The sequence below is a fragment of the Lepisma saccharinum genome, chromosome 22, assembly GCF_977018435.1.
Source record: "Lepisma saccharinum chromosome 22, izLepSacc3.1, whole genome shotgun sequence".
NCBI lineage: Eukaryota > Metazoa > Arthropoda > Insecta > Zygentoma > Lepismatidae > Lepisma > Lepisma saccharinum.
The window spans coordinates 49,165,309-49,191,912 of record NC_139250.1 but is presented as its reverse complement, the minus strand read 5'-3'; the positions used below and the strand labels follow the sequence as shown (position 1 = coordinate 49,191,912).

The window sequence follows — 26,604 nt, the reverse complement described above, 5'->3', positions numbered from 1 at the left end:
ATTCAAAAAAATTTCATACACATTTATTTATTAAAGAATTAGATTATGATGCAGAGAATATTTATATTACGAGGGGGGGCTGGAAAGTTCATGAAATCACCCAGAAGAAATAAAAATTGAAACAAATTGTTGTAGCCATTAGAAAGAGCATATATTGTAAACCTCTTATCCTGCATATGATCCTTTTGTCATTGTTATTTTTTTGTTTCACGTTCAGTAAGAAGAGATGGCGGAGGACCTAAGGAAATTTGAGAAGAATGAGCTTCGCAGTGTCATCAAGTTTTTCGTGTTGCAAGACAAATCCCCCATGGATATCCATAAAACTTTGCATGAGACTTTGGGGGAACATGCCCCAGGATATACAACAGTAGCCAAATGGGTGAGGCGTTTTAGGACTGGACATGGTGAGGCTGAAGATGAACCCCGCTCTGGCAGGCCTGCAAGTGCAGTGACTAGGGAAAACATTGTCAAAGTGCACGACATGTTCATGGAGGATAAGCGCATATCCACCAAAACCATTGCTGCGTATGTGGGGATATTGCGTGAGTGTGTGGGTGTCATAATATCAGAGTATCTGGACATGCGGAAGCTCAGTGCGAAATGGAACCCAAAATGTCTGAATGCTGACCAGAAGAGAACACGAGTGCAGATGTCACGGGAGATCGTGCGCAAATTTCAACACCCTTATGATTTTTTACGCTGTCTGGTGACTGAAGATGAAACATGTATTCACCATTATGATCCACAGACTAAAAAGCAACCCATGGAGATGCGCCACAGTGGGTCTCCTCGACCGAAAAAGTTCCGAAGTCAAAGGTCAGCAGGGAAGGTTCTGGCATCGGTCTTTTTGGATAAGGACTGTGTCATCCTCATAAAATATCTTAAACAGGGTGAAAACATCAGTGCTGCTGTTTATTCCCAATATTTGATTGAATTGAAGGCGGCTCTGAAGGAAAAACGTCGGGGAAAAGTGAGCCGTGGTGTGCAATTTCTCCAGGACAATGCGCCCTCGCACAAGGCCCATCAAACCATGCAATTGCTGGCGGATCTGGGCTTTACCTGTGTACCCCACCCACCCTATTCCCCTGATATCGCTCCATCCGACTATCACCTCTTTCCAAACCTCAAAAAACATCTCAAGGGCACACATTTTCCGTCCGAAGAGGCACTGGTTGAGGAGGTGGAGTGCTGTTTTGCATGGCAGGACAAAACCTTCTATTTGAAAGGGTTACAAATGTTGAAACATTGTTGTGAAACGTGTATTGAGCTTCGGGGGGAATACCTTGAAAAATGTATTAAAATGGTTGTTCCAGCTGTATTCCTTCTGGGTGATTTCACGAACTTTCCAGCCCCCCCCCTCGTATATCACAGACTAAAGAAAAATATATTATTGTAGAGAAAACTATCAGATTAGAAAATAAAAGAACAGTTGTTCTTAAATTTTTTGATTCATATCAGTTTCTTTCCAGCAGTTTAGCTACTCTGGTCAAACAATTAACCGAAGACAAATTTATTTATACAAAAAAAGAATTTGGGCAATATGATATAAATTTGCTAATGAGAAAAGGAGTCTACCCCTATCAATACATTAATGATTTTGAAAAATTTGAAGAGACAGAGTTACCACCGAGAGAAGCATTTTATAACCATCTTCAAGATAAAGAATGTAGCGAGGAAGATTATCAACTTGCACACACAATTTAGGACATTTTAGGTTGCGTAACAATGGAACATTATCATGATTATTATTTGATATTAGATGTTCTCTTGTTGGCTGATGTGTTCGATACTTTTCGAAAAAATTGTTTTGAAAAATATAATTTGGATCCTGTTTTTATGTGTACAGCAACTGGTTTATCTTGGCAAGCTATGCTTTTAAATACTGGAGTTGAAATTGGTCTTCTCGAAGATAGTAAACAGTTTACATTTGTTGAATCTGCTATACGTGGTGGTATAGTCCAGTGTCCTTTGAGATATATAAAAGCAAACAATAAATATTTATCTGATTATGATGCTAATAAAAATCTAAATATATTCACTATATTGATATGAACAATTTATATGGGTATGTTATGACTCAATCACTCCCCATTGGTAATTACGAATGGATGACCCAGGAAGATCTTGAAAACAGGGATTTTTTTAAATGGTCTAAAGATCATCCAAAAAGGTCGTATATTAGAGGTTGATATGCTATACCCACCATGGTGTCATGAAAAAAACCACGGATTAGCTATGGCACCAGTATCTCAAAAGGTTCCAGGTACAGAAGAAACAAAATTAATGTTAACATTCAAAAACAATAATAATTATGTACTTCATTATCGAATGTTACAATATTATGAAAAGCAAGGTATAATATTTACAAAAATCCATAGGGGTTTAAAATTTGATCAAACAAAATGGTTAGCTCAATATATTGTGAAAAATACAAACAATCGAATACACACAAATTCTAAACTTTGAAAGATTTTTATAAATTAATAATTAATGGCATATATGGAAATTTTTTAGAGAACAAAAAAAATCGATTGAGGTGTAGTTTGGTGACCAATTGGAAAAAACTTTTGAAACTTATTGTTGATCCTACATACAAATGTTTTATAGAAATTACTGAAAATATGAGTCTTATTGAAAGAAGTAACATCGATGTAGTGTGTGATGTGCCAATAGCTGTGTATCTTACAATTCTTGAATTATCTAAATTAGAAATGTATAAATTTCATTATGATGTGATGGAAGCTAGATACGAAAACATAAAAGTAGCATACATGGATACTGATAGTTTTACATATGAAATAGAAACAGAGGATTTGAACAAAGATTTACTAGATATGAAAGAACATTTTGATTTTAGTAACTATCCAAAAGATTGTTCATTATATAATTTATTATACAGAGTTGATAACAAGATGATCCCTGGGGAAATGAAAGATGAAGCAGCAGGATCTATAATATCAGAATTTGCTGGACTCAGAGCAAAAATGTATTTTATCAAAATAGATGAAAAAGGAGAAGAAATTAAAGAGCTAAGGGTATAAAACGACCGAATATAGTAAGACTGACAATGGATGATTTTAAAAATTGTTTATTTGAAAATAAAAATGAAAAAAATAATGTCTGCATATTATCTTACCAACAGAAATCATACTATTTATACTACAATAAAAAATAAAATAGCCCTCGATGGCCATGACAATAAATTAGAAATATTAGATTGTAATATCCATATCAGAGAATGTGGACACTATGAATATGTTAGGACAAAACATTATAATAAATGTAAATTAAAAAGTTGATAAAAAATATTTATATATAATTTTTTAATGTTATGTATAATTATTCATATATTTTTATCGAGCCTAAGGCTCTGAAGTAAATAATAAAACAATAAAATGCTATATTCTATTCTATTCTATTTAAAATTGTTCTATCACTCTCTCATTCTTTACATCATATACATATGACTTCTCTGCTATTAATATAGCACTACATGTAGTATTTTCTGGTAGAGTTTCATGAAATTCACATATCAATTTTATATTAGTTCGATCATTTATAACTGCCAATTTTCTTTTTGACTCATTTATTAAAAACATTGGTCTGTGAATTATGAACTCATATGGATTATAATACATGTCTATGTTATCTTCAGTTACTCGTTTAAAAGCACTGTAAGCTTCATATAACTTCAAATAATCTTGTTCTGCAATGTTTAAATTATAATTTTCACGAGGGAACACCTCATTTCTGCCATTCTTCAGATACACATTTTTAATTTTACAAATATCAAACTGGCTGCTATCTTTTTCCTGATTGTCATCTCTCCCTGTCTGAAAAAACACAGCTACGAACTCTGGCATATCGTATTGTATAAATTGGAACTGATTAGTAATGTCAAATTCAAAAAAATTACCCTCTACAGACACCTGAATGCATTGATAAGTATAAAATGGAATTGGAATTTGAGGATTTTTCAAAATGTTGGCTTTTTATTTGAGAGCATAATCGAACTCATAATCAACTATAGGCATTCGTAACTCGATAGACTGGATCACACATTTCGCAGCTTCGGGTAAACTACCCTCATCAGCTTTTCCATCTGCCTTTAAAGTTTTGTATCTCATAATAGCATTATGATCATTGGGTGCTCTGCGAAATATGACACTCAAACCACCTTTCCACATAATTTCTTTATAATCAGAGAAAAATCCAAATAGCAATCTCATGGGGAACAGTACTGTGTGACTTTTTGCTTGAATTTTTGTTCCAGCTTCGAACCCACCAACTTTATAATATGCACTTTCTGATTTGGACAATTTCAATGTCTCCACTGTAGAGGATGTAATTCCAGGACAATCAATCCTGTCAATTACTGCACCATGCTTTCTGACTTCAATTTGAGAAAATAAGAATGGAACAAAATTATCTATAAGTTTTACATTGGCCCCGGATGGGGGATATTTTTCATCATTACTTTGCTTTACAATATCAAATTTTATATACAGATCAGATCTATGTGAATGATTGAATTAGTCCCCCACCGTAATGTCATACTGTATCTCTTTATTGGGCTGATTTAAATTTGCAAATGTCCTCCTGTTTGGTGGGTAAGACTGTAATTCATAACTCCAGATATTTTCCATTTGGTATTTATTTATATATTTTAAATATTAATTTCTACTATTGCAGTGCTATTAGCACCAGCAAATCGATGATCTCATTTTTCTCATTCGAAATTGTTATTTCTATGTAATTAACTTTATCAATAGAAACAGGGAAATAGACTGGTGGGATTGAGGAATAGAAGATGGGTTCCATAAATTCCGAATTTGGTTTAAATGTAGCAATGATACCTGTTTCCTTGTGACTACCAATCGAATTTTCCTCAGCTTTGATAATCATACCTTTGGCAATGTTGCAGTGAATATTTAATGTCTCTATAGCTAAGAATTTTGGTATAAATTTACCTACGTGCCTAACACCTGGTTCTAGTTTGCTGTTGTTCTCGAATCCTAGAAGTTCCCCCATGGTAGATAAGTCCACTGTTTCATTGGTAGACACAATCTCCACTCTGTGTGTTACAGAATTTTGAGACAGTAATACGGTGTTTGGAAGTTCAGATTGTAAAGTAGATAAGTTATAATGTCCAGGAGGAATAATTATTTTTTCATTACCTACTAATATAGTATTGTTGTAGGTAGTTACATTCGGGATCAGATACATACTCTGGAATGCTCTTAGAGCTAAGGATTTTGGATAGATAATATCATCGTGAAGATGTAGTTTCAAAACCGAAGTCTCGCTGGAGAGATGAAAAATTCCCATATTTAATATATAATACAGCTTTTTGAAAATCTTTTAATTTGATGTTTGGTATTTTATTTAAAATTCTGAGCATCGTAATGCAAACATGGCCACATAAAATTTGATCAAAATCTTGAATACGATCATCGTTGTAATAAATTTTAACATGTTTCAAGTAACGAATTAATTCTGTAGGGGGTACCCCTCCGAAAGAATCGAAAATAAAAGCATTGTCATTTTGTTTATAATAGCATATCCAATGTTTTCGGACTTGTCCAAATTCAACACGCCACATTCTCGAGAGTGAGGACTACCTTTAGGGAGAGAATCAGACATGAAAACCCCCCTGAATGGTTTAAATTTAAATATTTTAATTAAAGATTCAATGTCTTGGTTGGTAACGTATAAAGTCTAAGAGCGGGGATCGTTGATAGGCTATGACAGCCTTTAGCCACTCGCTTGTTAGGCGAGAGGAACGTTGTAAAAGGAAGGGGGTAGCTCTGGAGAGCACGTCGACACTTAACTACAAGGGGACTAGCCCCGTAAGTAAGAACACACGGACATATATTTAAACACTACCTTTGACTGAACAGGCAGGGGAAGGAAAGACAAGGAATGTTCGTTACCTGGAGTTCTACGGCGATCTCTTCTCCGCTGGTCCTTGGATCGACGAGGTCCTACTCTGAAAGAAAACGGACGAGGGAGCAACTCCGGGCTCCAAACTCTGTACTTTCGCCGACCGATATTCTAACGATAACTTTAACTTCCCGACCGTTCGCTCGCTCCTTTTTCTGAACTTACGATGCCTGTGGAGCTCTCTCGCGTAAACTCCAAACAACTAGACACGGATTTCTTTTGTAATAACTACTTCATCTGACTGACGGAAGACAACTAAAAGACTGAGATTTTCTCACGCGACCTATTTATGTGAAATTCGAACTATCGGCCTTTACGACGGTTGCTTCGATCGCGTCCTCTCGCAACGGCAATCCTGAGGAAGAACGCTGATTCCTGATTTCATTTCTAATGCAATGTCAGCGGAGTTTTTCCAACTCCGCTGAAGGACGCTGTCGCGATGAGCTTTTAAGAAGCTCTTTTTCAATGCTTCAGCGGGACCCTTTTTATAACGTGATTAGCTTATTTATTTATGATACCCGGGTCCTAGGTTCGATTCACGTCTGCGGCGTGATACGGCACACCGCTCTGGGGCAAAAAATTAGGTTCACGTAGGGAAGTTAATTTTTTGAAAACCTGCTGCTTAAAAATAAAAAAAAATGGGCGCGACTATTCATCCTGGAGGGAAGTTAATTTCGTGTGTAGACCTGCTGCCTAAATTGAAAAAAAAATATCGCGGCTACCCATCCTGTCCAGTCAAGGATAGTAGAGACAATTAGAGATTTCTAAGCCCTCATTTGGGGCTCGAATCATCATGTGGGGCTCGTCGTAGCCTTTTATGATGTATATTTTGAGGGCAGAGTTGGCAACACTGTGGGGGCACTGTAGCCTTTTATGAGGGGGGTTTATTGTTTTTTGTTTACATCTGGCAACACTACCGTAGTTTGACAGTGTTGTTAACCTACTGGGTTTTTTTCACTGAGGCTCGAATTATTATGTGGGGCTTGTTGTAGCCTTTTATGATGTATATTTTGAGGGCACAGTGTTGGCAACACTGTGGGTTTTTTACTGTAGCTTTTTATGAGGGGGGTGGGTTTATTGCCCTCTGTTTACATCTGGTAACACTGCCCGTAGATTTTTTGACAGTGTTGTTAACCTACTGGGTTTTTTTTTTACTGAGGCTCGAATCATCATTTGAGGCTTGTCGTAGCTTTTTATGATGTATATTTTGAGGGCAAAGTTGGCAACACTGTGTGTTTTTACTGTAGCCTTTTATGAGGGGGGTTTATTGCCCTCTGTTTACATCTGGCAACACTACCGTAGATTTTTTGACAGTGTTGTTAACCTACTGGGTTTTTTTCACTGTAAATTTTCATCAAAGGGCCTGAGGGGTCCATGTAATTTTTATGTCTGGCAATACTGTTGGGGGCACAGAGTTGGCGACACTGTGGGTTTTTAATGTAGCCTTTTATGAGGGGGACCTATTGCCCTCTGTTTACATCTGGCAACACTACCGTAGATTTTTTGACAGTGTTGTTAAACCTACTGGGTTTTTCACTGTAAACTTTTATCAAAGGACCTGAGAGGTTCATGTATTTTTTATGTCTGGCAACACTGTGGGCTCACTGTAGCCTTTTATGAGGGGGTCTATTGCCCTCTGTTTACATCTGGCAACACTACCGTAGATTTTTTGACAGTGTTGTTAACCTACTGGGTTTTTTCACTGTAAATTTTTATTAAAGGACCTGAGAGGTTCATGTATTTTTTATGTCTGGCAACACTGTTGGGGGCCTAGTGTTGGCGACACTGTGGGTTTTTACTGTAGCCTTTTATGAGGGGGGGGTCTATTGCCCTCTGTTTACATTTGGCAACAATACCGTAGATTTTTTGACAGTGTTGTTAACCTACTGGGTTTTTCACTGTAAATTTTCATCAAAGGACCTAAGAGGCCCATGTATTTTTTATGTCTGGCAATACTGTTGGGGGCCTAGTGTTGGCGACACTGTGGGTTTTTACTGTAGCTTTTTATGAGGGGGGTCTATTGTTCTTTTTTTATATTTGGCAATTTTATTGGATGTTCCTTTTTTGAGGCTTGGGTTTTACCAACCCATCCGAAGAAAATTCCACTATATGATCTTTCACTGGCTAAGCTAACCTACAAATAGGAGTTGGCAACACTGACGAGCATTAAATGATGATTTCGAGCCTCAAATGATGATTCGAGCCTCGTCGGTGTTGCCTACCCACTCTACAAAAATTCCACTATATGATCTTTCACAGGTTAAGCTAACCTACAAATAGGAGTTGGCAGCACTGACTTATAAACCCATTGGGTCCTCTTGGCATGTTTTTTCATGATGTGTTGCTAGGCTATTGAGCATCTTGGCGTATACAATGTATATATTTTGAGAGGGGGTTATAGCTTTTTATACTGTACGAATACTGGAAGCTTGACAGTGACAACCAACAGAGTAGGTAAACCTACATCCAGGAACTGGCAACACTAGTTTCTGACAGTAAATTTGAAATAAAATATTAAACAAAATACATGAGTAAGCACTGTGATTACAAATAGTACCAGTGTTATGCCCCCAACTCCAACTGGACAACTGGGGAAAATAATTGTACAACAATTTGTACCTAATTGTACAATACTTGTACCTAATTGTTCAACATATACACAGACATAAAAGAGAGAGCCTTCCCGTAACTTACTTCATGTACAATTTATATGATTTTACAACTGTGAAAAGAAAACATATGTGTTCTGTATGCACACATTTATTCTTATTTTTCGAAGTTGAATGAAAGCACATGTTTTTACGCTCTCGTAATACTAACCTTGCTCCACTGATTTTAAATTGCTTCCATCCGCTTTTTTTTTTTGTGTTATTTCCGTATGCACGCAACATTCGCTTTCAATAGACAGAAGGAGTGTTAGTATAGCAGGCTCCGAGTTTACAATTTATTAAATTAAACAATAATTTATGTAAGAATATACTTGTACTTACCGAACACAAAATAATAAAAAAGCACATGTGAATATTTGCGTGTGTTCATGTTATATGACGACTGAGTAAAAAAATAATGTTGACTCCCCGAAAGATAAAAGTTCCTAGTTCGACATCAGATGCATGCAAATTTTATGTTTTGCTCTCCAAAATCTTGATTTTTATGTTTGTGCTATTTGTCATACAGCAGAGGAGAAGAGGGGAGAGGGAGGGGAGGGGAGATGACTTTCGTTTTCTGTGAAAGTTTCTGTAGAGAAGAGTAATGTTTTTTTTGCAACTGCACGCGATTATACAACCGTTTTGTGTGTGTTAAATTGCAAGCAGCTTTTTGTAGGTAAGTTTTGTTTTTTGTTATTTCTCTTGCATGTGTGTGTAATAATTGCGAGTTGCGTTAGTGAACAGGAAGTGGTGTTTTGATTAAACATCGAAATTTACGCTAAACAAAAAAAATATGAGCATACATAACGTGCGCTTGAAAAAACTATTCTTCATCGCGAATAATATAAAAGCGAGGTAACAATCGGAGGGAGGGGAGGGATGATGATCATAATCATGTTAGTTTACTCATGGTGGATGGTATTGACGCGTGTACTCTGGGTTGGATTTGTTGTTTTAAGTCTATTTTATGCACAGTAACGTTAATCGAAACTGGACCTACAGTGGGATCCGCCGGGTATCGAACTTGGTGTTTTAAATTATACAAGTACACAGGGGGAAATTTTATTTTTTTTAATTTGTTGATACTCTGGTTTGGATTTGTTTTTTTATGTCTACTTTATGCACAGTAAGTCTAATCGAAACTGGACCTACAGTCACCAAAAAAAATCGACAAGGGGGGGAGATTTTTCGATAACTCTCTCACTGTTTCCAAAGTACTTAGGTTTTTTTGATAGACGACAACGACGGAGTCATCAATGAGTAAACATCTGTGAACTCGGTGAACAAGTCAACTTTTTTTTTCAGTACGTCAATATTTTGTTTCTTATTTCTTAGTGAATGGGTTATGGATGACTTGCAACGACGAAGGCCTTCTAGCAACACGTACTTAGCTTATGCCTCTTCCACCGAACACTCAACACAAGAGGGCTGTGTTAAATATACAGAACAGCGATAACAAGTGTTTCTTTTGGTGTATATTGGCTGCACTGCATTCTGTTTATTGCAAAAATAATCCACAGTGGTTTGGATATTACAAACAATACGAGTCCGAGTTTTGAAAGTGTAATGTCTGGCATCGAATACCCGGTGACTATTTCTGATACATCAAAATTCGAAACACGAGCACGAGATGCAGAAGGAAAACGCTTAATCATCAACGTGTATTCCTATACGTTGGATAAACATGTCGTGCATCCCCGTCAGGATAAGCGATGTCGACGATGATGATGCTCGTGTGATTAATCTTCTTCTAATTTCAAACGACAGTGTTCACTATTACTGTCTCAGGAATGTTATGCGCTTCCTCTTTTCTCTTTAAAAAAGAGAGATTTGTGTTGATTGTTTGGTTAAAAAGAATTTCCTAATTATTTGTTTTTTGTCACAAGAATTGTTTGAATTTCAAACATTCCTAAGTGTTTGCTTAAAGATTGATGCATTAACCTGTTAAGAATGTCACATTAATAATACCGGCTCGGAAATGTCATGTCCTCTTCCTCTATAGAAGGTCATATAAATGTGCTAATTGGTTGGTTAGGGGGGATTTTTTGATTAGTAAATTGAGGTTATAAATACGTACGTATAAAGGTTTTGCTAATATGAAATGCTAAAGTTTAGTACTTGGCTTTCTCAGAGATTCGAATTCTATTAGGTTAAACAGCATAGAAATTTCACAGCAAAAATTTTCATATTTACTGACGATATTCTTAACAACCTGTGTTTTGATTCCACTACAAAAACTGTATACAAAAATATGCAGTCCCTAGAATGAGATGGATGAGGCTTATGAACCTTGACTTATACAGTTGTACAATCTGGCAATGAATAGATGTTGTTTTTTATTAAGCATAGCAGAGTGTTTTCGCTTATTTTAATATCAGGCAACAATGTTAGAAAGTGGCCCCAAGAATAAAATTTAAAATCACTAATGTGATATGAACTTTTTTACTTGTGTGTATTTGAATATGAAAGTGAGGTATTTTGAATAATTGAGGGGGGCAATCACAAGTAAGCTTGCAATGGTATTGGGAGGTGTCACGAGTTCAAATTTTAGACGATTTCTGTTAATCTGCTAAGGCGATATCAGTACGAAAAAATTTGTAAAAAAAAAGAGGCTAATGGCAACGATGAGGATGAATAATGATAATTATGATGAAATTCATGTGTGGCACTTAGAAAACAAAAACTTCAAAGTGTATTGCACCAACAGCTACAATTGTCCCCCTCTCCTCAAAATACAAGGCAGTTAACAGAGGTGTGTATATTTGTTGGTTTACGAGTCTGAGGGCTTAAGTTAGTATATTCACTATAGCTATACATATTAAAAAAATGAAATGACCTGAGCAATAAAATATAACAATACCGATTCTGGTTTTTTGTCGGATGACGTAGTGGTAACGTTTGTTGCAATCACACCTCTGATGGTGTATAAGACTTAAATGTTTTGCATAACATGAAATATTGTTAATGGGAATGTGTTGTTTCTAATGTTAAATATAGAAAGCAGATAACAAGAAAAAAGAAGAAAAGAAATAATGTTGCAGGTAGATACGGAGCCTCAGCCCAAACACATATATGATCAGACAGGATGTCAACGATGCATTCATAACTAACATGTGATTATTCAAAAATTGAAATAGTACAGTGGGAAACAACTAACTAACTAACTCTCTATGTTTTTTTTTTTAAACCGGCACGAATGAGAAAGGAATAAAGGAGATTTTTACATGAATCTTGTTGGGAAACCTGATGGTAAAGGACCAAAACGAACATGGAGATGAATCTAAAAGAAATCTGTAAAGATTGGAATAGAATATATATAAATTTTGCTCAGGATAAGTACAAATTGAACTGTAACTACGAATTTTCAGAATCAAGAGTGCTAGAGAATTAATTAATTAATTAATATTTAATATAATGAAGGTAGTAATATAGAATTCTTATTGAGAAGAGAATTTCTAAAAAACTTATTTTTCAACGTACGTTTACTAATAGCAGTTACATTTGACATGTTTGATTAATCGCGAATCAACGTACGGAAGCCGTTGGAAGCAGTTTGAAGACTGAAATGGCTATGGAAGGACACTTATTATAATGTTAATATCTTAGTATAATGTTTTGAGAATTGCTTCTCGATAATGTTTGGTATATAATTTAATCTGTTGTTAGATAAAATACATAATTATCAGAATTTAAGGATGGAAAATATGAAGAGCGAATGAATGATACGTTTTGACTAATCGTGAAGATAAGTATCACAGTACGTTTTATCGTTTCTTATATAAACGTTGAAACGTTTAAGAACGTATAAGAACGTTTACTGAAACGTTTCAACAATTGTTGAAACATTTATGAACATTTTGCCACATTGTGTTTGTGTGTAGCGACTAAGGACTGAACTTTCATTTAGTGAAGCAAATTTCGCCCTGGTTACTATATTTTCAAGTATTTACACTGTTGGAAGTCATTGTAAAAATTTACAATACTCTATCGTTAAAATTTAAGTCTTTCTGTTAATTTACACAAACACTATGAATTAAAATTGATGTCAGCGCCGTGGCAAGAATGAGAAGTAAAGATGGCGTTGGTAATACTAAAGACAGACACACGCACCCGTACACGTGCGCGCGCACACACACACATACACACATGTAAATTGTCGATTGCTAATTTCGCACTTGTTTCTTATTTTTTCTGTGATTCTATGGAATGAAATCATACTTCTCCTGGAGAAGATATTGTTATCTGCTTAAGTTTCTGTTTCAATTCTTGAACACTACGTTTGCGGGAAACAAAATGAACATGGTGATGTACAATTTTTCGCTGGCTGAACAATATTGAGATATACGAAAATCTTTCAAATTTAAATATGAATATTTTATTTTGCACAAATATCTATAAACATTATCAATTACAATTGTGTGCACCATAAATATATTTCTGTAAACCGAAACGGTAAAATTACATTAAGCTTCCCCGATGGCGTAGTGGTAACGTCATCCGCTTGTAATCAAGGGTCCCGATTCGATAACACGGTGGAGGTAAATAAAGGTTCGGATCCCACTTTAAACTGTACGCAAGTGGATTTAAAATACACTTTATTTAAATTACATCAATTATAGTTAAGTTTGTTAATAGTCGATACTACTTTTAAAAAGTTATTGTTAATTTTTACGGTAAATGGATATCAGCCGAAATTGACGGCTTGTAGCCACCTTGGTGGCCTAGGGAGTACAGAGGTTTATTCATAATTTCGTCACTGAACGTTTCCGGTTCGAGTCCTGGTTTTGGCATAGGAGTTGCTGTGTGCGAGTCCCTTGGTCACATTAATCTAATCAGCATTCATCCTTATCTTTGTTATTGACTTAAGAGTCAGAAAAGCAATATATATATTTTTTTCTATTCAAGTTTAAGGTAGTTTCTCACCGTGGCCGTGCGGTTTAAGACGTCATGCCTTGGTCACCGGCTACGGGACGCGCGCAGATTCTAGTCTCCTTGGGGAAGCGTTATAACCTGAGGCTTGGGCTTTTTTATTGGACCGGTGGCCACCCACCATCGTGAGGAAGTTGTGAGCTACGAATGAGTAGCATAACACGGTCATGGAAACCTACAATAACGACTGGGGGGTTCGTCGTGCTGACCGCACGTCAGTCCATAACTGGTTGGATCTACATCTACAAGTGGGAGTCAGACTGGCGGACGGCTCTCGAAGGGCTGTGGCGCCACGGTATGATTTGGTGATCGTCTGGAGAACTATGAGAGAAAGCCACAAAGGAGACCTCAGCCCAAAACAGTGCAAGGAACTTGATCGCTCGAAGCCCCGATGTTGACGTCCGAGTTTGCATTTCAATTAGGTTATTACTTCTACTTTAGATCAGTCGCAACGCTGGGGTATAATTGATTGATTTGGTTTGTTTTATTTCGCTTTTCGGCCACTTTTGGCTAATCGTAAATATGAAGATGAGTGATGGTATGATTAAATTAAAATTGATGCATGGACACTCACAAAAAACGGCCATGTCGGGATTCGAACCCGGAACCTTCGGCAATGCGCAAGATGGAGATGAATGGTGATGAAATGGCTGAAGTGGCACTGACAAATATATATTAAGGGAATAAAACAACCTCCAAAGAGGGTTGGCCGTGGGTCTAGGCGTCAGAGCCTATCTAGCCTGCAAGAATGCTGCGCAGAACGTACTACGAGTTGAGCTGAGATGAGTTTTGGTTTTAAGTCCACTTTATGCACATAAAGGTCAATCGGGACTGGACCTACAGTTTATAGTGGGATCTGTATTAATTGTGCCTCTATCGGGTATCGAACCCGGGATGACTTGATTACAAGGCGACGATATTACCACTACGCTATTGAACGTCCTACGAAGAAGAGAAGTTGGCATTTGAGTGTGTTCATTTTTAACGTCACCCCCCTTCACACTCTCCGGTTCCCGGTTAATTTTCTCATATTCTAATTATCAAGCGAGAAAGAGCTTTTACCTCACTACATAATTTTCCCAGGTCTATTACAACAAGTGGAGTTGCTTTTGATTGAGCAAACGCACGAACAATGCACGACACTAGCCGAGAATCGATTCTGGATTCTGATGCGATATTCAAGGCGCCCCGTCACAACACGATAGCCACACAAGTTGTACGTATACAGGGTAACCGGTAATTACATGTATTCCCTGAAAGGGGTTAAAGTAGAGGCAATTTGCAATAAATTTGACCATATGATACCCCGTCCGAAAATTAGTAGTTTTCGAGATAATCGAATTTCTAATTTTTTAATAACAATTTTCCACATACGAATTGAGAACAGCTTATTGTATGGCACATACTTCAGCGTTTTCTGGTAGCTAACAAATACAGGAGGTCCAAAAAAATGTACTCACTGTTTGATAGTCCATATCTTCTGACAAAATTGACTTGTGGGTACAATTTTTGGCACTGTGAGAGAGTTATGTTAGATGTTCAAAATAACCACCAGCAACTTGTAAACAACTCCTATGGCGCCGAACTGCAGACCGTACTACGACCGTCAGTGTATCTGGGATAATGGCAGCACATGATGCTATTTTTTTTCACGTAGCTCGTTGAGTGTAGTTGGTTTTGTCGATACACATCATTCTTGACGGTCCCCCACAGGTAGAAGTCCACTGGTGTCAAATCAGGGGACCGAGGTGGGTACTCAATAGCACCGCGTCGACCTATCCACCGTTCGGGGAGTGTGTCATCAAGGTACGACCTGACATCGCGATGGTAGTGAGGCGGGGCTCCATCTTGCTGTAGGTAAAACATTTCATCGCCAAATAGGGTTCGGATGGCAGGCAGAATCCTTGACTGAATCATTTCGAGATACACCTCACCGGTTACGGTACCCTCGAAGAAGAAGGGACCAATCAAACCACGCGATGACAGACCACACCACACGTTAAGCCCCGGTAGATTCACCGCCTTCTCCATATAAACGTGAGGATTGACGGGCGACCAGTAGACACAATTGTGGAGGTTCACAGTACTGTTAAGTTTGAATTGCGCCTCGTCAGACCACACAACTGTCCCTGCAAATTCTCTATCCTCGCGAACCATGTGCTCAAACCATTCGCAGTATTCGACCCTACTATCCGGATCGTCCTCGTTGATCGCGTGTAGCAGTATTGGAATGTACACTTTCCACTGTGCACCCTTCAGAATGCGTCTTACGCTAGACAGGGTATTAACTGGTTCCGCTGCTATTGGTGGGTACGCATTCTTTGCTAACATCCAAGACTTGGTAAGTGGTAGTACACCATGTTTCAGTTGAAGTGTTCGGTCTGGGAGCTGCTCTTCTTTCTCCAGAGGAAGTTCGGTGGTTGATGCTGGGGGCATAGCATATGGATTGCGCACCCAATCATAATTGTCGACAGTGATGGAGGGAAAATATTGTGCCATGTTATTCTAACGTCAGTCACCACTCGCACTGTGACCAACTCGTACGTTAGTGTGCCGCGGGATCTACTACAAAATACTATAGTGCGCCGTGAGAAGGAGGACGTTGGGAACCACTGGACTACACAGTGCTAGGAACTGTCCCAGGGTAAGGGCCCTCCTCGAGAACATAGTGGTAATGTCGTCGATTAGATTAATGTGACCAAGGGACTCGCACACAGCAACTCCTATGCCAAAACCAGGACTCGAACCGGAAACGTTCAGTAACGAAATTATGAATAAACCTCTGTACTCCCTAGGCCACCAAGGCGGCTACAAGTCGTCAATTTCGGCTGATATCCATTTACCGTAAAAATTAACAATAACTTTTTAAAAGTAGTATCGACTATTAACAAACTTAACTATAATTGATGTAATTTAAATAAAGTGTATTTTAAATCCACTTGCGTACAGTTTAAAGTGGGATCCGAACCTTTATTTACCTCCACCGTGTTATCGAATCGGGACCCTTGATTACAAGCCGATGACGTTACCACTACGCCATCGGGGAAGCTTAATGTAATTTTACCGTTTCGGTTTACAGAAATATATTTATGGTGCACACAATTGTAATTGATAATGTTTATAGATATTTGTGCAAAATAAAATATTCATATTTAAATTTGAAAGATTTTCGTATATCTCAATATTGTTCAGCCAGCGAAAAATTGTACATCACCATGTTCATTTTGTTTCCCGCAAACGTAGTGTTCAAGAATTGAAACAGAAACTTAAGCAGATAACAATATCTTCTCCAGGAGAAGTATGATTTCATTCCTTAGAGTAGTGGGTTTTATGCTACGGACAGGACGAGAAAGGAAGAGCATCCCCTCAAGCAGCTTTGCTACACTTAAAACTTGCTTAACATGAGCATATGAGTTTTTGAGCAAGTGTGGAATCTTGTCTAATCCAAGATTTTTGTAAAAATGCCCTCGGGAATTTTTCAGAAACGAAGAGCTCTCTTAGATTGATTTGTCTATATTTATAAAAGTTGCTCAACATGTTCATTTGTTTAAGTGTAGCACCTGCCTAGCCCAAAGAGTTTTGTAATTCGGAAAGTATTAACTCTCCTCAAGCAGATTTACAAAAATTGCACCAGTTTGTCTATAAACTTGTATCCATACCCACTTATACATATTTACTTCAGGTTTAAGTTCAATTGGATACTATTCAATTTGATTATCTAATATTAAAACAATGCAATATGCAGAGCCTACCTCTAGAATTGGTCCGTGTTTGCATGTTTCTCCTCTGCGTCAGTGTGTGGAATTCCCGAGACGGTAGTATTGATTTTTTCCTCAGCGCCAGTATTTACAGAAATTCCCGATTATTGCATCAGCCAGTTATGTGAGAGTGACTGAGGGGAACAGACGTGTTGATACAGTGCTTCTCATACTTACTGGTTTAAATTCATATTGAACAATATAAAATCTGTTATTTGTTGTAATCCACTCATATTTAGAGTCAAGCTTATATTTGTCCCAGCCTGTTATACATAACAAGGTTATTGCTATTCAAGATATGCATGTTCGTGCAGGTATTTGCGGAGGGTCAGTGTGAATGATTTTCCACTTGTGGGTTATTGGTTTTACATTTGAATCCCAGGAAATTTTATATAAATACCAAAGCCAGAAATATTAAGTGTATACACACCTACACACATACACGCACATACAAATCACAGTGCTGAACCCAACTGATATTTTTTATCCAGTATAAAGTTTTGAATTGAAACCCAGGAAATTGTATATAATAAACAACAACAAAAATGCTGAATCAAAAATATTGTAATCAATGCAATAAAAATATATTTAGCTCTAATTGGGCCAGACATCAAAAAATTTGTAATCCGGACAAATACAAAACTCCCACAAAAATTTGCCCCAAATGCAATAGAAAATATAACATGGAATATTTCACATATAAACATAAAGATACTTGCTCTGCATTGCCCTCTCAACCATCCACATCTGCTCAGAAAAGAAGGCACGAAGCACCTGTTAATGCTAAAGCAGCAAAACAGCTACGCCATGCACCTATCCGTAGCAGTTTTAACGGCCAATTAAAGGATCACCGGTTTGTATCAGAGCCAAGATGTGGCATTGAGAATTTCTTGAACAGTATAAATTCTGATCTGCAGGCAATTCTTAATGCACAAAATGGCTCTTATAAGCTATCCCTCAAATTGTTTGTACAATATAAGAAACCAAACGGCACAAAATTTACACAGCCCCACATAACAGAAACTGTACCTGTATATTCAAATGCAAATTCAGACACAATAATAAGCAGCTTGATAAATCAACTGAACATCAAACACTCTGAATTTGCGGCAAAAGAATCAGGATGGAGCCTATGCGGTTCATCACACAAATTATATATTAATATTTCTGAATTCAGCCCATTACAAGGATCTACTTATGTACTATTGCCTGCTAATATCAAAAACAAAAGAGCCGTGGTCAATATAAAAAATGCCGACCAGAAATGCTTTTTGTGGTGTATATTAGCTGCTTTGTATCCAGTTTCAAGCCATCCTGAGAGAATAACTTATTACAAACAGCATGAACATGATTTTGACGATGTAATGGAGGGTTTGGAATATCCAATGTCTGTTCAGAATATTGATAAATTTGAAAAAAGGGCCAGGCATATCGATGGCAAACAATTATCTATTAATGTATTTATTTGTTCCACTGGTAATTGTCCGATAGCACCTCTCAGAATCAGTACACTTGATGATGAATCTACTATTCCCATTGATTTGCTTTTAATTGAAGGGGATGGCACACATCATTACACTCTGATACATAATCTTGAAGCTTTAGTGAGAACACAACTAGACAAATCTAATAGAATATTCAAGTTGTGCAGAAGATGTTTGACTGTATTTGATGGTCAAAAAATGGTAAAGGGGGTTCCTGAAAAAAATGCAGAAATTGCAAAAAACAAGTTAATTGAGCATCTGAAATACTGTGGCAATCATAAACCTGTTCATATGGTGATGCCCAATCCAAGTGAAAATTGCAAATTCAAAAAGTTTGAAGCCCTGTTGGAACACCCAGTATATATTGCCTGTGATTTTGAATCGAACCTCAAACCTCTTGCATTCTGTAGCCCAGATCCAGAAGAATCTTCAATTACACCATACCAGCAACATGAACCTTCCAGCTTTTGTTATATGGTTGTACAGGATGGTGTTGTTATTAAAGAATATTCATACAAGGGACCAAATGCCATCAAAGAATTTGCACATAGAATAGAAAATGTGTGCCGTGACATAGCATCTAACATCTTATTAATATCAAAGCCCATGTTGCCTTTAACAGAGAAACAGATTGAGGATTTCAACAATGCAGAAAAATGCCCGGTATGTGATTCTGAATTTTCAGATACAAATATTAAGGTGAAACACCATTCTCATACAGATGGTCGATATAAACAGGCCCTGTGTAGTAGCTGTAATATTAAGATCAAGAGACCAAAATTTATCCCCATATTTTGCCATGGAGCATCCAATTATGATTTCCATCATCTGATCAGGTACGAGGGGTTTGAGAAGCAGAATTTAAATATTTTAGCTGAAAATGATGAAAAATATATATCTATTAGCAAGATAATTAAAGTTGATGGTGTTCCTATTCACATAAGATTTCTTGATTCTTACAGATTTTTATCTGCTAGCCTGGATACACTGGCCACTCAATTATCTGATGATGACTTGAAAATCACACGTGCATTGTTTCCAAATCAGGACCTGAAATTAATTAGGCGGAAGGGTGTATATCCATATGACTATGTTACAGATTTTTCTAAATTTGATGAGTGTTCCCTGCCACCACAAGAAGCGTTTTACAGCAGAATCAGAGGATCTGGAATCACTGATGAAGATTATCGCCATGCCAAATTGATGTGGAAGAGTTTAAAATGCAAGACATTTGGTGATTATCACATGGCTTATTTGAAACTTGATGTGACCCTCTCAGCTGATATATTGCAGGCATTCAGAAAATCTTCCATGCAAAATTATGGACTGGACCCAGCGTATTTTTACAGTGCCCCGGGCCTAGCATGGGCCGCAACGTTTTTCAATACCAAAATGCAATTGGATCTGATCCACGATCAAGATATGTATCTGTTTATGGAGCAATGTATAAGAGGAGGGATGGTGCAATGTTCCCAGAGATATGCCAGAGCAAATAACAAGCATATGCCTGATTATGATGCAACACGGCCATCAAATTATATACTGTATGTAGATGCAAACAACCTCTATGGTCACGCCATGATGCAAAAACTGCCATATGCAGAGCTTGAGTGGGTTGAAGATTTCAATATTGAAGATCTTCAGGATTTTGATGACAGTGAATATGGCCTCTTCTTAGAGACTGAACTGATATTTCCAGATCATTTACACAACAAATTTTCTGATCTGCCCCCAATTCCCGAGGTTCAGTGCTCACCTGGCTCTAAACAGAGGAAGCTCAGGATGACCCTGGAGCCGAAACAGGGATATGTCATATATTACAAAAACCTACAGTTCCTGATGAAACATGGTGTTCAAGTGACCAAAGTTGGAAAAGTCTTAAGGTTCAGGCACTCAGAATGGTTGAAACCTTATATTGATACAAACACGGAGCTTCGAACATCTGCAAAGAGCCAATTTGATAAGGCCTTGTTTAAATTGATGGTGAATTCAGTGTATGGCAAAACAATTGAAAATGTCAGAAAACATACCGATGTTAAAATAATTACTGACCCCAGCCTGAGCAAAAAATTGGTTGCAAAGCCTAACTTCAATTACAGAAGAATTTATGATGAGGACATGGCACTTTTCAACATGATGAAAACAAAGATTAAGTTTGATAAACCTATTTACGTAGGGGCTGTGATATTGGAATTGTCCAAATTACATATGTTAATATTGTATTATGATGTGCTGAAACCTTTTTATGGTGATCGTGTAAAATTATTGTACATGGACACGGATAGTTTTATTCTTGTTATTCAAACAGAAGATGTTTATGAAGATATGTCACAGCCTGAATTGTTTCAATACTTTGATACCAGTGAACATACAAAGATTCAACAACCCCACAACAAAAAGGTGCCTGGCAAGTTAAAAGATGAGACACTTGGTGATGTTATTGTGGAATTTGCTGGGTTAAGTGCCAAGATGTACAGTTTTGAAACATGTAGTGGTGCTGTTGCCAAAAAGGCCAAGGGCATTGGCAGAGTAACTGTTGAAAAAGAGCTTGTATTTGAAGATTACAAAAATTGCATCAAATCACAGAATTCAATTAGAACATCAGAAAATAGAATTCAGAGTGAGAATCACTTGCTGACTTCAAATATTGTAACAAAAGTGGCTCTGGACCCACATGATGACAAGAGATGCATTTTATCATGTGGCACACATACTTTACCTTGGGGGCATTGTGATTTGAAAAATGGCAAACAATGCCCCATTACAGAGCATGATTTGAAATAAATAAACATGCCTATGAACTTATTTGGGTTCAAAAAACAGGCTATTATGGACCTGCCAACACCACAACCCTCTTCTGATTTACAATCTGTAATGTCTAAACTGAGTGGCTTGTTAATTATTCATCTGAACAGCATACTTACAGATAATGATGAAGAAACAGGTAAAAAATTGTACATATTTAACAATAATTTAAATCATTACCAATTACCTGTAGGTGGGCAATTGCAATTTATTACAACCCCTGAGGGTGATGTCAAAATTTCAGTAGGGAGAAATATTTACAGAATTAAGCACTCAAACATGGTTTCTGGCACTGTATATACTGTTTCTGCTGGTGACTGCTTATATATTGAGGTCCCTGGATCTTATGACAAGCTTATACCCTTTTTTATAGAATTAAGAATCAGATACTCTATAATAAATAACCAGTAAAAACAAAAATGCCTAATGATATATTTGGCCATACAAGACATGAAGATCACAGTGATGAGATTCTGATGCTTGATGTCAGAGTCAAGAAATTAAGAAGTGATTTACAAGCTTTACAAACCACACTCAATGCCAGTCTTCAATTAGAAATTACAAATCTGCAATCACAATGCATGGACCCTCTTCTTAAAATTGATTCAGAACTCAAATTATTGCTTCAGAAATATACTGACTTGGCCACATTGGATAATTTTCAAAGTTTAGAAGAGGCTGTAGCAGTTCTTCAAGCCAAATTTAAGACCCAGGCTAACAACTCCGAGCAATTGAAACAACAATTGGAAGAGCAAATAAATAATGTCCAGGCACAGCTCCAAACAATTGTCAAAAGCATAAAATCACAGGAAGATTTTGATCTAGTCATTTCCACTCTAAAAGAACAGATTCAGTCACTCCAGATACCTAATCTGGATCCTCTGAACAATGCCATAGCCGAGGTTAAAGAAAAAATTGAGACACTTGAAAATTTTATGAACAACTTGCCATCTTCTGATGCTTTGAATGCAATAACTCGGAGTGTTGCCAACATCAAGCTGCAACTTGAAACATATGAAGATTTTGGAAAAATTCAAAGTTCCATAACCCATCTTGAAGGTACAATAGCAGCAGTGCAAAATGATTTGGCAAATGTACTAGAATCCAGATTGCCTGGAATTGTAGATACCCTTGTTAGTGTCCAACAACAAATCACAAAGCTTGAGAACCTCAACACTGAATCTGAGCTATCTCATTTTCATCACTTGATAGATGATATCCAAACAAAGCTTGAAATTTTACAGCAATCAACACCCTCTCAGGCAGATATAGCCCTGCTCCAAGATGCTATGCGTGGTGTGGTTGATGCTTCTGAATTAAACAATGTAAAATTGGCACTTGAATTTTTGCAGAATACAGTATCAAATCTTCCCACATCACAGGAACTTAAAAATATTAAGAGAGCAGTGAATAGGATATTGAAATCAGAAGATATCAAGAATATCCAAGCAGAGATCAAACAACTCACTCAGACAGTGGCCACTCTTCCAACCAATCAACATATTAATGAACTGCATGCCCTGTTTGAGGATATCAGAAGACAGGTCCATGATCTCACTGCTCAAAATTCAAAATTGGCAGTTGTTGAAAATTTGCAACAAATTGTAGCTAATATCAAGCAACAGCTAGGGACCATGGAATCCAATCAAGCAAATGCTCTGTCTGTTTTTGCCACGCAGCTACAAGAGATTGTGCAACAATACAAGAAACTTGTTGTGGACGTAAAAATAAAGCCAGGCCACGATGATGTTGTTAGGACCATCAATGAGCACCTTGAATCTGTAACAAGCAGATTGCTCACAGCAGAAAAAGAAATAACGGGCATAATCGAGAATCCAAAACATACAGTAATTCTTGAATTGTACAGCATCCCCAACAAAGAATATGATTCACCATTTACACCAGGTGGCAAAATATATATGCTGTCCCCTGCACAATTTTATTACCAGTTTATTGTTGGAGGCACATTGAGACCAATCAAGATCAAATATTGGCTTCAACCACAGGCACACCACTACCCTACCTTATCAATAACAAATGCTGACAACAAACCAAAAGTCACCAGTGTAGAATTGGAGGATTTTACCGACCCCAATACATTAGAAACAGCCTATACTGAAGATGATGGCACTCTGGAATTTAAAATACATATTGGGGACAAATTATATTTAGAAAATCCTGTAGTATCAGCTGCTGAACACCCCATAGTTGCAATATTCTTGTTTACATATTATGTCTAGACAAATTATTGTTGATGAATTACACAGACAAGCCCGACATAATTATAAGAGACTTCCAGTAGTCACAAAGGGCATAGATGATTTATGGCAGAGCGACTTGATTGAGTTGGCAACTGGGCAGTTGAAAAACTTAGACAAAATCAACAAGGGCTACAAGTATCTACTCACTGTGATAGACACATTTTCAAAATTTGCCTGGGCTGTGCCACTCAAATCCAAGACTGGAAAATGTGTTACAGAAGCCCTCAGGACAATCATCAATCATTCAGGAAGATCACCGCGCTATTTGCAAACAGATAATGGCAAAGAATTTTATAATTCAGTGTTCCAACAATTTATTAAAAGCCGGGCAATAAAACATTATTCGAGTTACAGTGATCTCAAAGCCTCAATTGTAGAGAGATTCAACAAAACCCTAAAAAATCTTATGTATAAACAATTCACACTGCAAGGTAATTATAAATGGATTAATATTCTTCCAGAACTTCTACATAAATATAACAACTCGGTCCATTCCACAATCAACATGAAACCCTCTGAAGTAACTTCATCTGATGAGCAAAAATTGATCAGGACTGTTTATTATCCTAGATACCAGCCAACAACAAGAAAGGCCAAATACAGGGTGGGCGACCAAGTAAGAATCAGCAAATATAAGCACTTATTCAAGAGAGGCTTTACGAGAAACTGGAGCACCGAATTATTTACAGTGGTTCAAGTTAAACCCGGGACCCTTAACACTTATATAATAAAGGATCACCGAGGAGAAATTCTCAAAGGCAGGTTCTATGAACAAGAACTCAGCAAAACTAAACAGCCTGACACATATCTCATAGAAAAAATCATCCGCAGAAAAGGCAGCAAGTTATTTGTCAAATGGCTGGGTCATCCGGAAAACAGCTGGATCGATGCAGACAAAATAATAATATGAGCACCTGGGATGTTATAAAAAGGCTGCCAGAACCTGAACAGCAGAATAAGATAAATGGAGTGCTGCTGCCTGATAATATTAGGTGTCTTATTGTTGGGCCATCTGCTTGTGGTAAAACTACTCTAATGGTTGATAATTTTTTATTGGCACCCAACTGGTTAGACTGGAAAAACAGGCACTTGTATGTCTTCTCTAAGAGCTTGGAACAATTAAAATATCAGCAGCTGATGAAGCTATATGATGGATTGGATATTGCCACTTTTGAACCAGATGTTAAGCCATTAGATGAATGTCTCGATAATTCTGTTGTTGTATTTGATGACATTATACTGGATAATCAAAACAAGGTTAGAAATTTCTTTACACAGGGGCGGCACAAAAATATTGATTGCTTCTACCTGGCACAGACTTTTTCTAAAATTCCGAAGCAACTGATCCGAGACAACAGCAATTTTATATGTGTGTTTCATCAAGACCATACCAACCTCAAACACATACATGATGAATATGTAGGTGGGGACTTGAGCTACAATGATTTTTCCAAGTTTTGCAGCAAGTGCTGGAACCAGGACAGTTATGGGTTTGTCACAATTGATATGACAAGAACACCTAACACTGGCAAATACAGAAATAAAATCAACGATTTTCTAGACGTTGAGACATAAATAAACAACCATGAAACGACCAGTCATTGATGATCTTAAGTTAAGAGATTATCTTGTAAAAAGATTTAAGGGATGGAAATCAGAGAACCGGGGAATTTATGAAAAACACAAACAAACAGAACAGCCTGTCATTGATGCTATTAATAATTTAGGTAAGAATATCAAAACTGTTACAGAGCAAAATCAAGATTTGATCACAGAGCTTGTGCCTGTAGCTGCAAGGAACATATTAGATTATCCATTCACCCCACTTTCCAGCATTCATACACCTAGTCCTGTTGCTCCTCGAAGAATTGAAGCTACTCTGGATCCTATTGAATTGGGTCTTCTTGCTCAAAAATATTTAACCACACCTAAAGACAACAAAGATGAGGTGTTTGGCTTATATGCTGACACAGAGCTTGATGGCAGCATTATTCATAGAATCGGTAATTTCAGAGTAACTTTTATGGGGGATGATATCATTGTTTATTCAGAATCTCGTCTCGGAGAAAAAGGTGCTTTTGTTAAGTACCCCGGCACACCTGGATTGTGGGAACTGATGACTCGGAAGAGACCTGGCAGCTATACAGATCAAGATTATGAGCATTACAAAGAAATATTAATAAAATCAGATGCTCTGTACCAGAACAATGATCCCACACAAAAAAGAGTCAAGTCGAGCAGTGGAGCAAAATACAACAACTTAATCAAGCCCATATGGTCACAGATCAAGACTGGCAGTGGAATCAAACAATACAACACCCTGCCCAAAGAATTTGTGTGGGTTGATGATGTCAGGAAACTTGTAGATAGGTTATTAGTGATAGCTGGGGAGGAAAATGCTGGCAACCACAATTTTTACAATGAAAAGGTTGGAATTATGGACATGATAAGCACAAAATTGTCTAATTTTATAGTGAATGACCCTAAGGGGATTGGATATCTCATAAAAATTATTAATACTCTACCACCCAAATTTTGGAATGTCTCTGAGGGTCGGGGGCTTGTTAATGACATTATAAACAAGCTGCCATTTGAACTACACATTCCAGGCTATCAGTATTGTGGCCCCGGCACAAAATTGGACCATAGATTAAACAGAGGTGATGCTGGTGTAAATCCCCTAGATGCTGCTTGTAGAGACCATGACATAGCATACAACACACATTCTGATCTTGACAAGAGACATGTTGCAGATAAAAAATTAGAAGAGGCCGCA

At 37.3% G+C, this 26,604-nt stretch overlaps 1 protein-coding gene across 1 annotated transcript in view; it reads left to right on the top strand.

Moving 5' to 3' along the window:
* The first annotated feature begins 226 nt into the window (after positions 1-226).
* LOC146004865 (protein GVQW3-like) overlaps positions 227-26,604 on the top strand; it is a 37,101-nt gene continuing 10,723 nt past the window's right edge. Inside the window, exon 1 of the mRNA XM_083143892.1 lies at positions 227-816. Within this exon, the coding sequence (XP_083000018.1) occupies positions 227-816 (590 nt within the window). The remainder of the gene's footprint in view (positions 817-26,604) is intronic.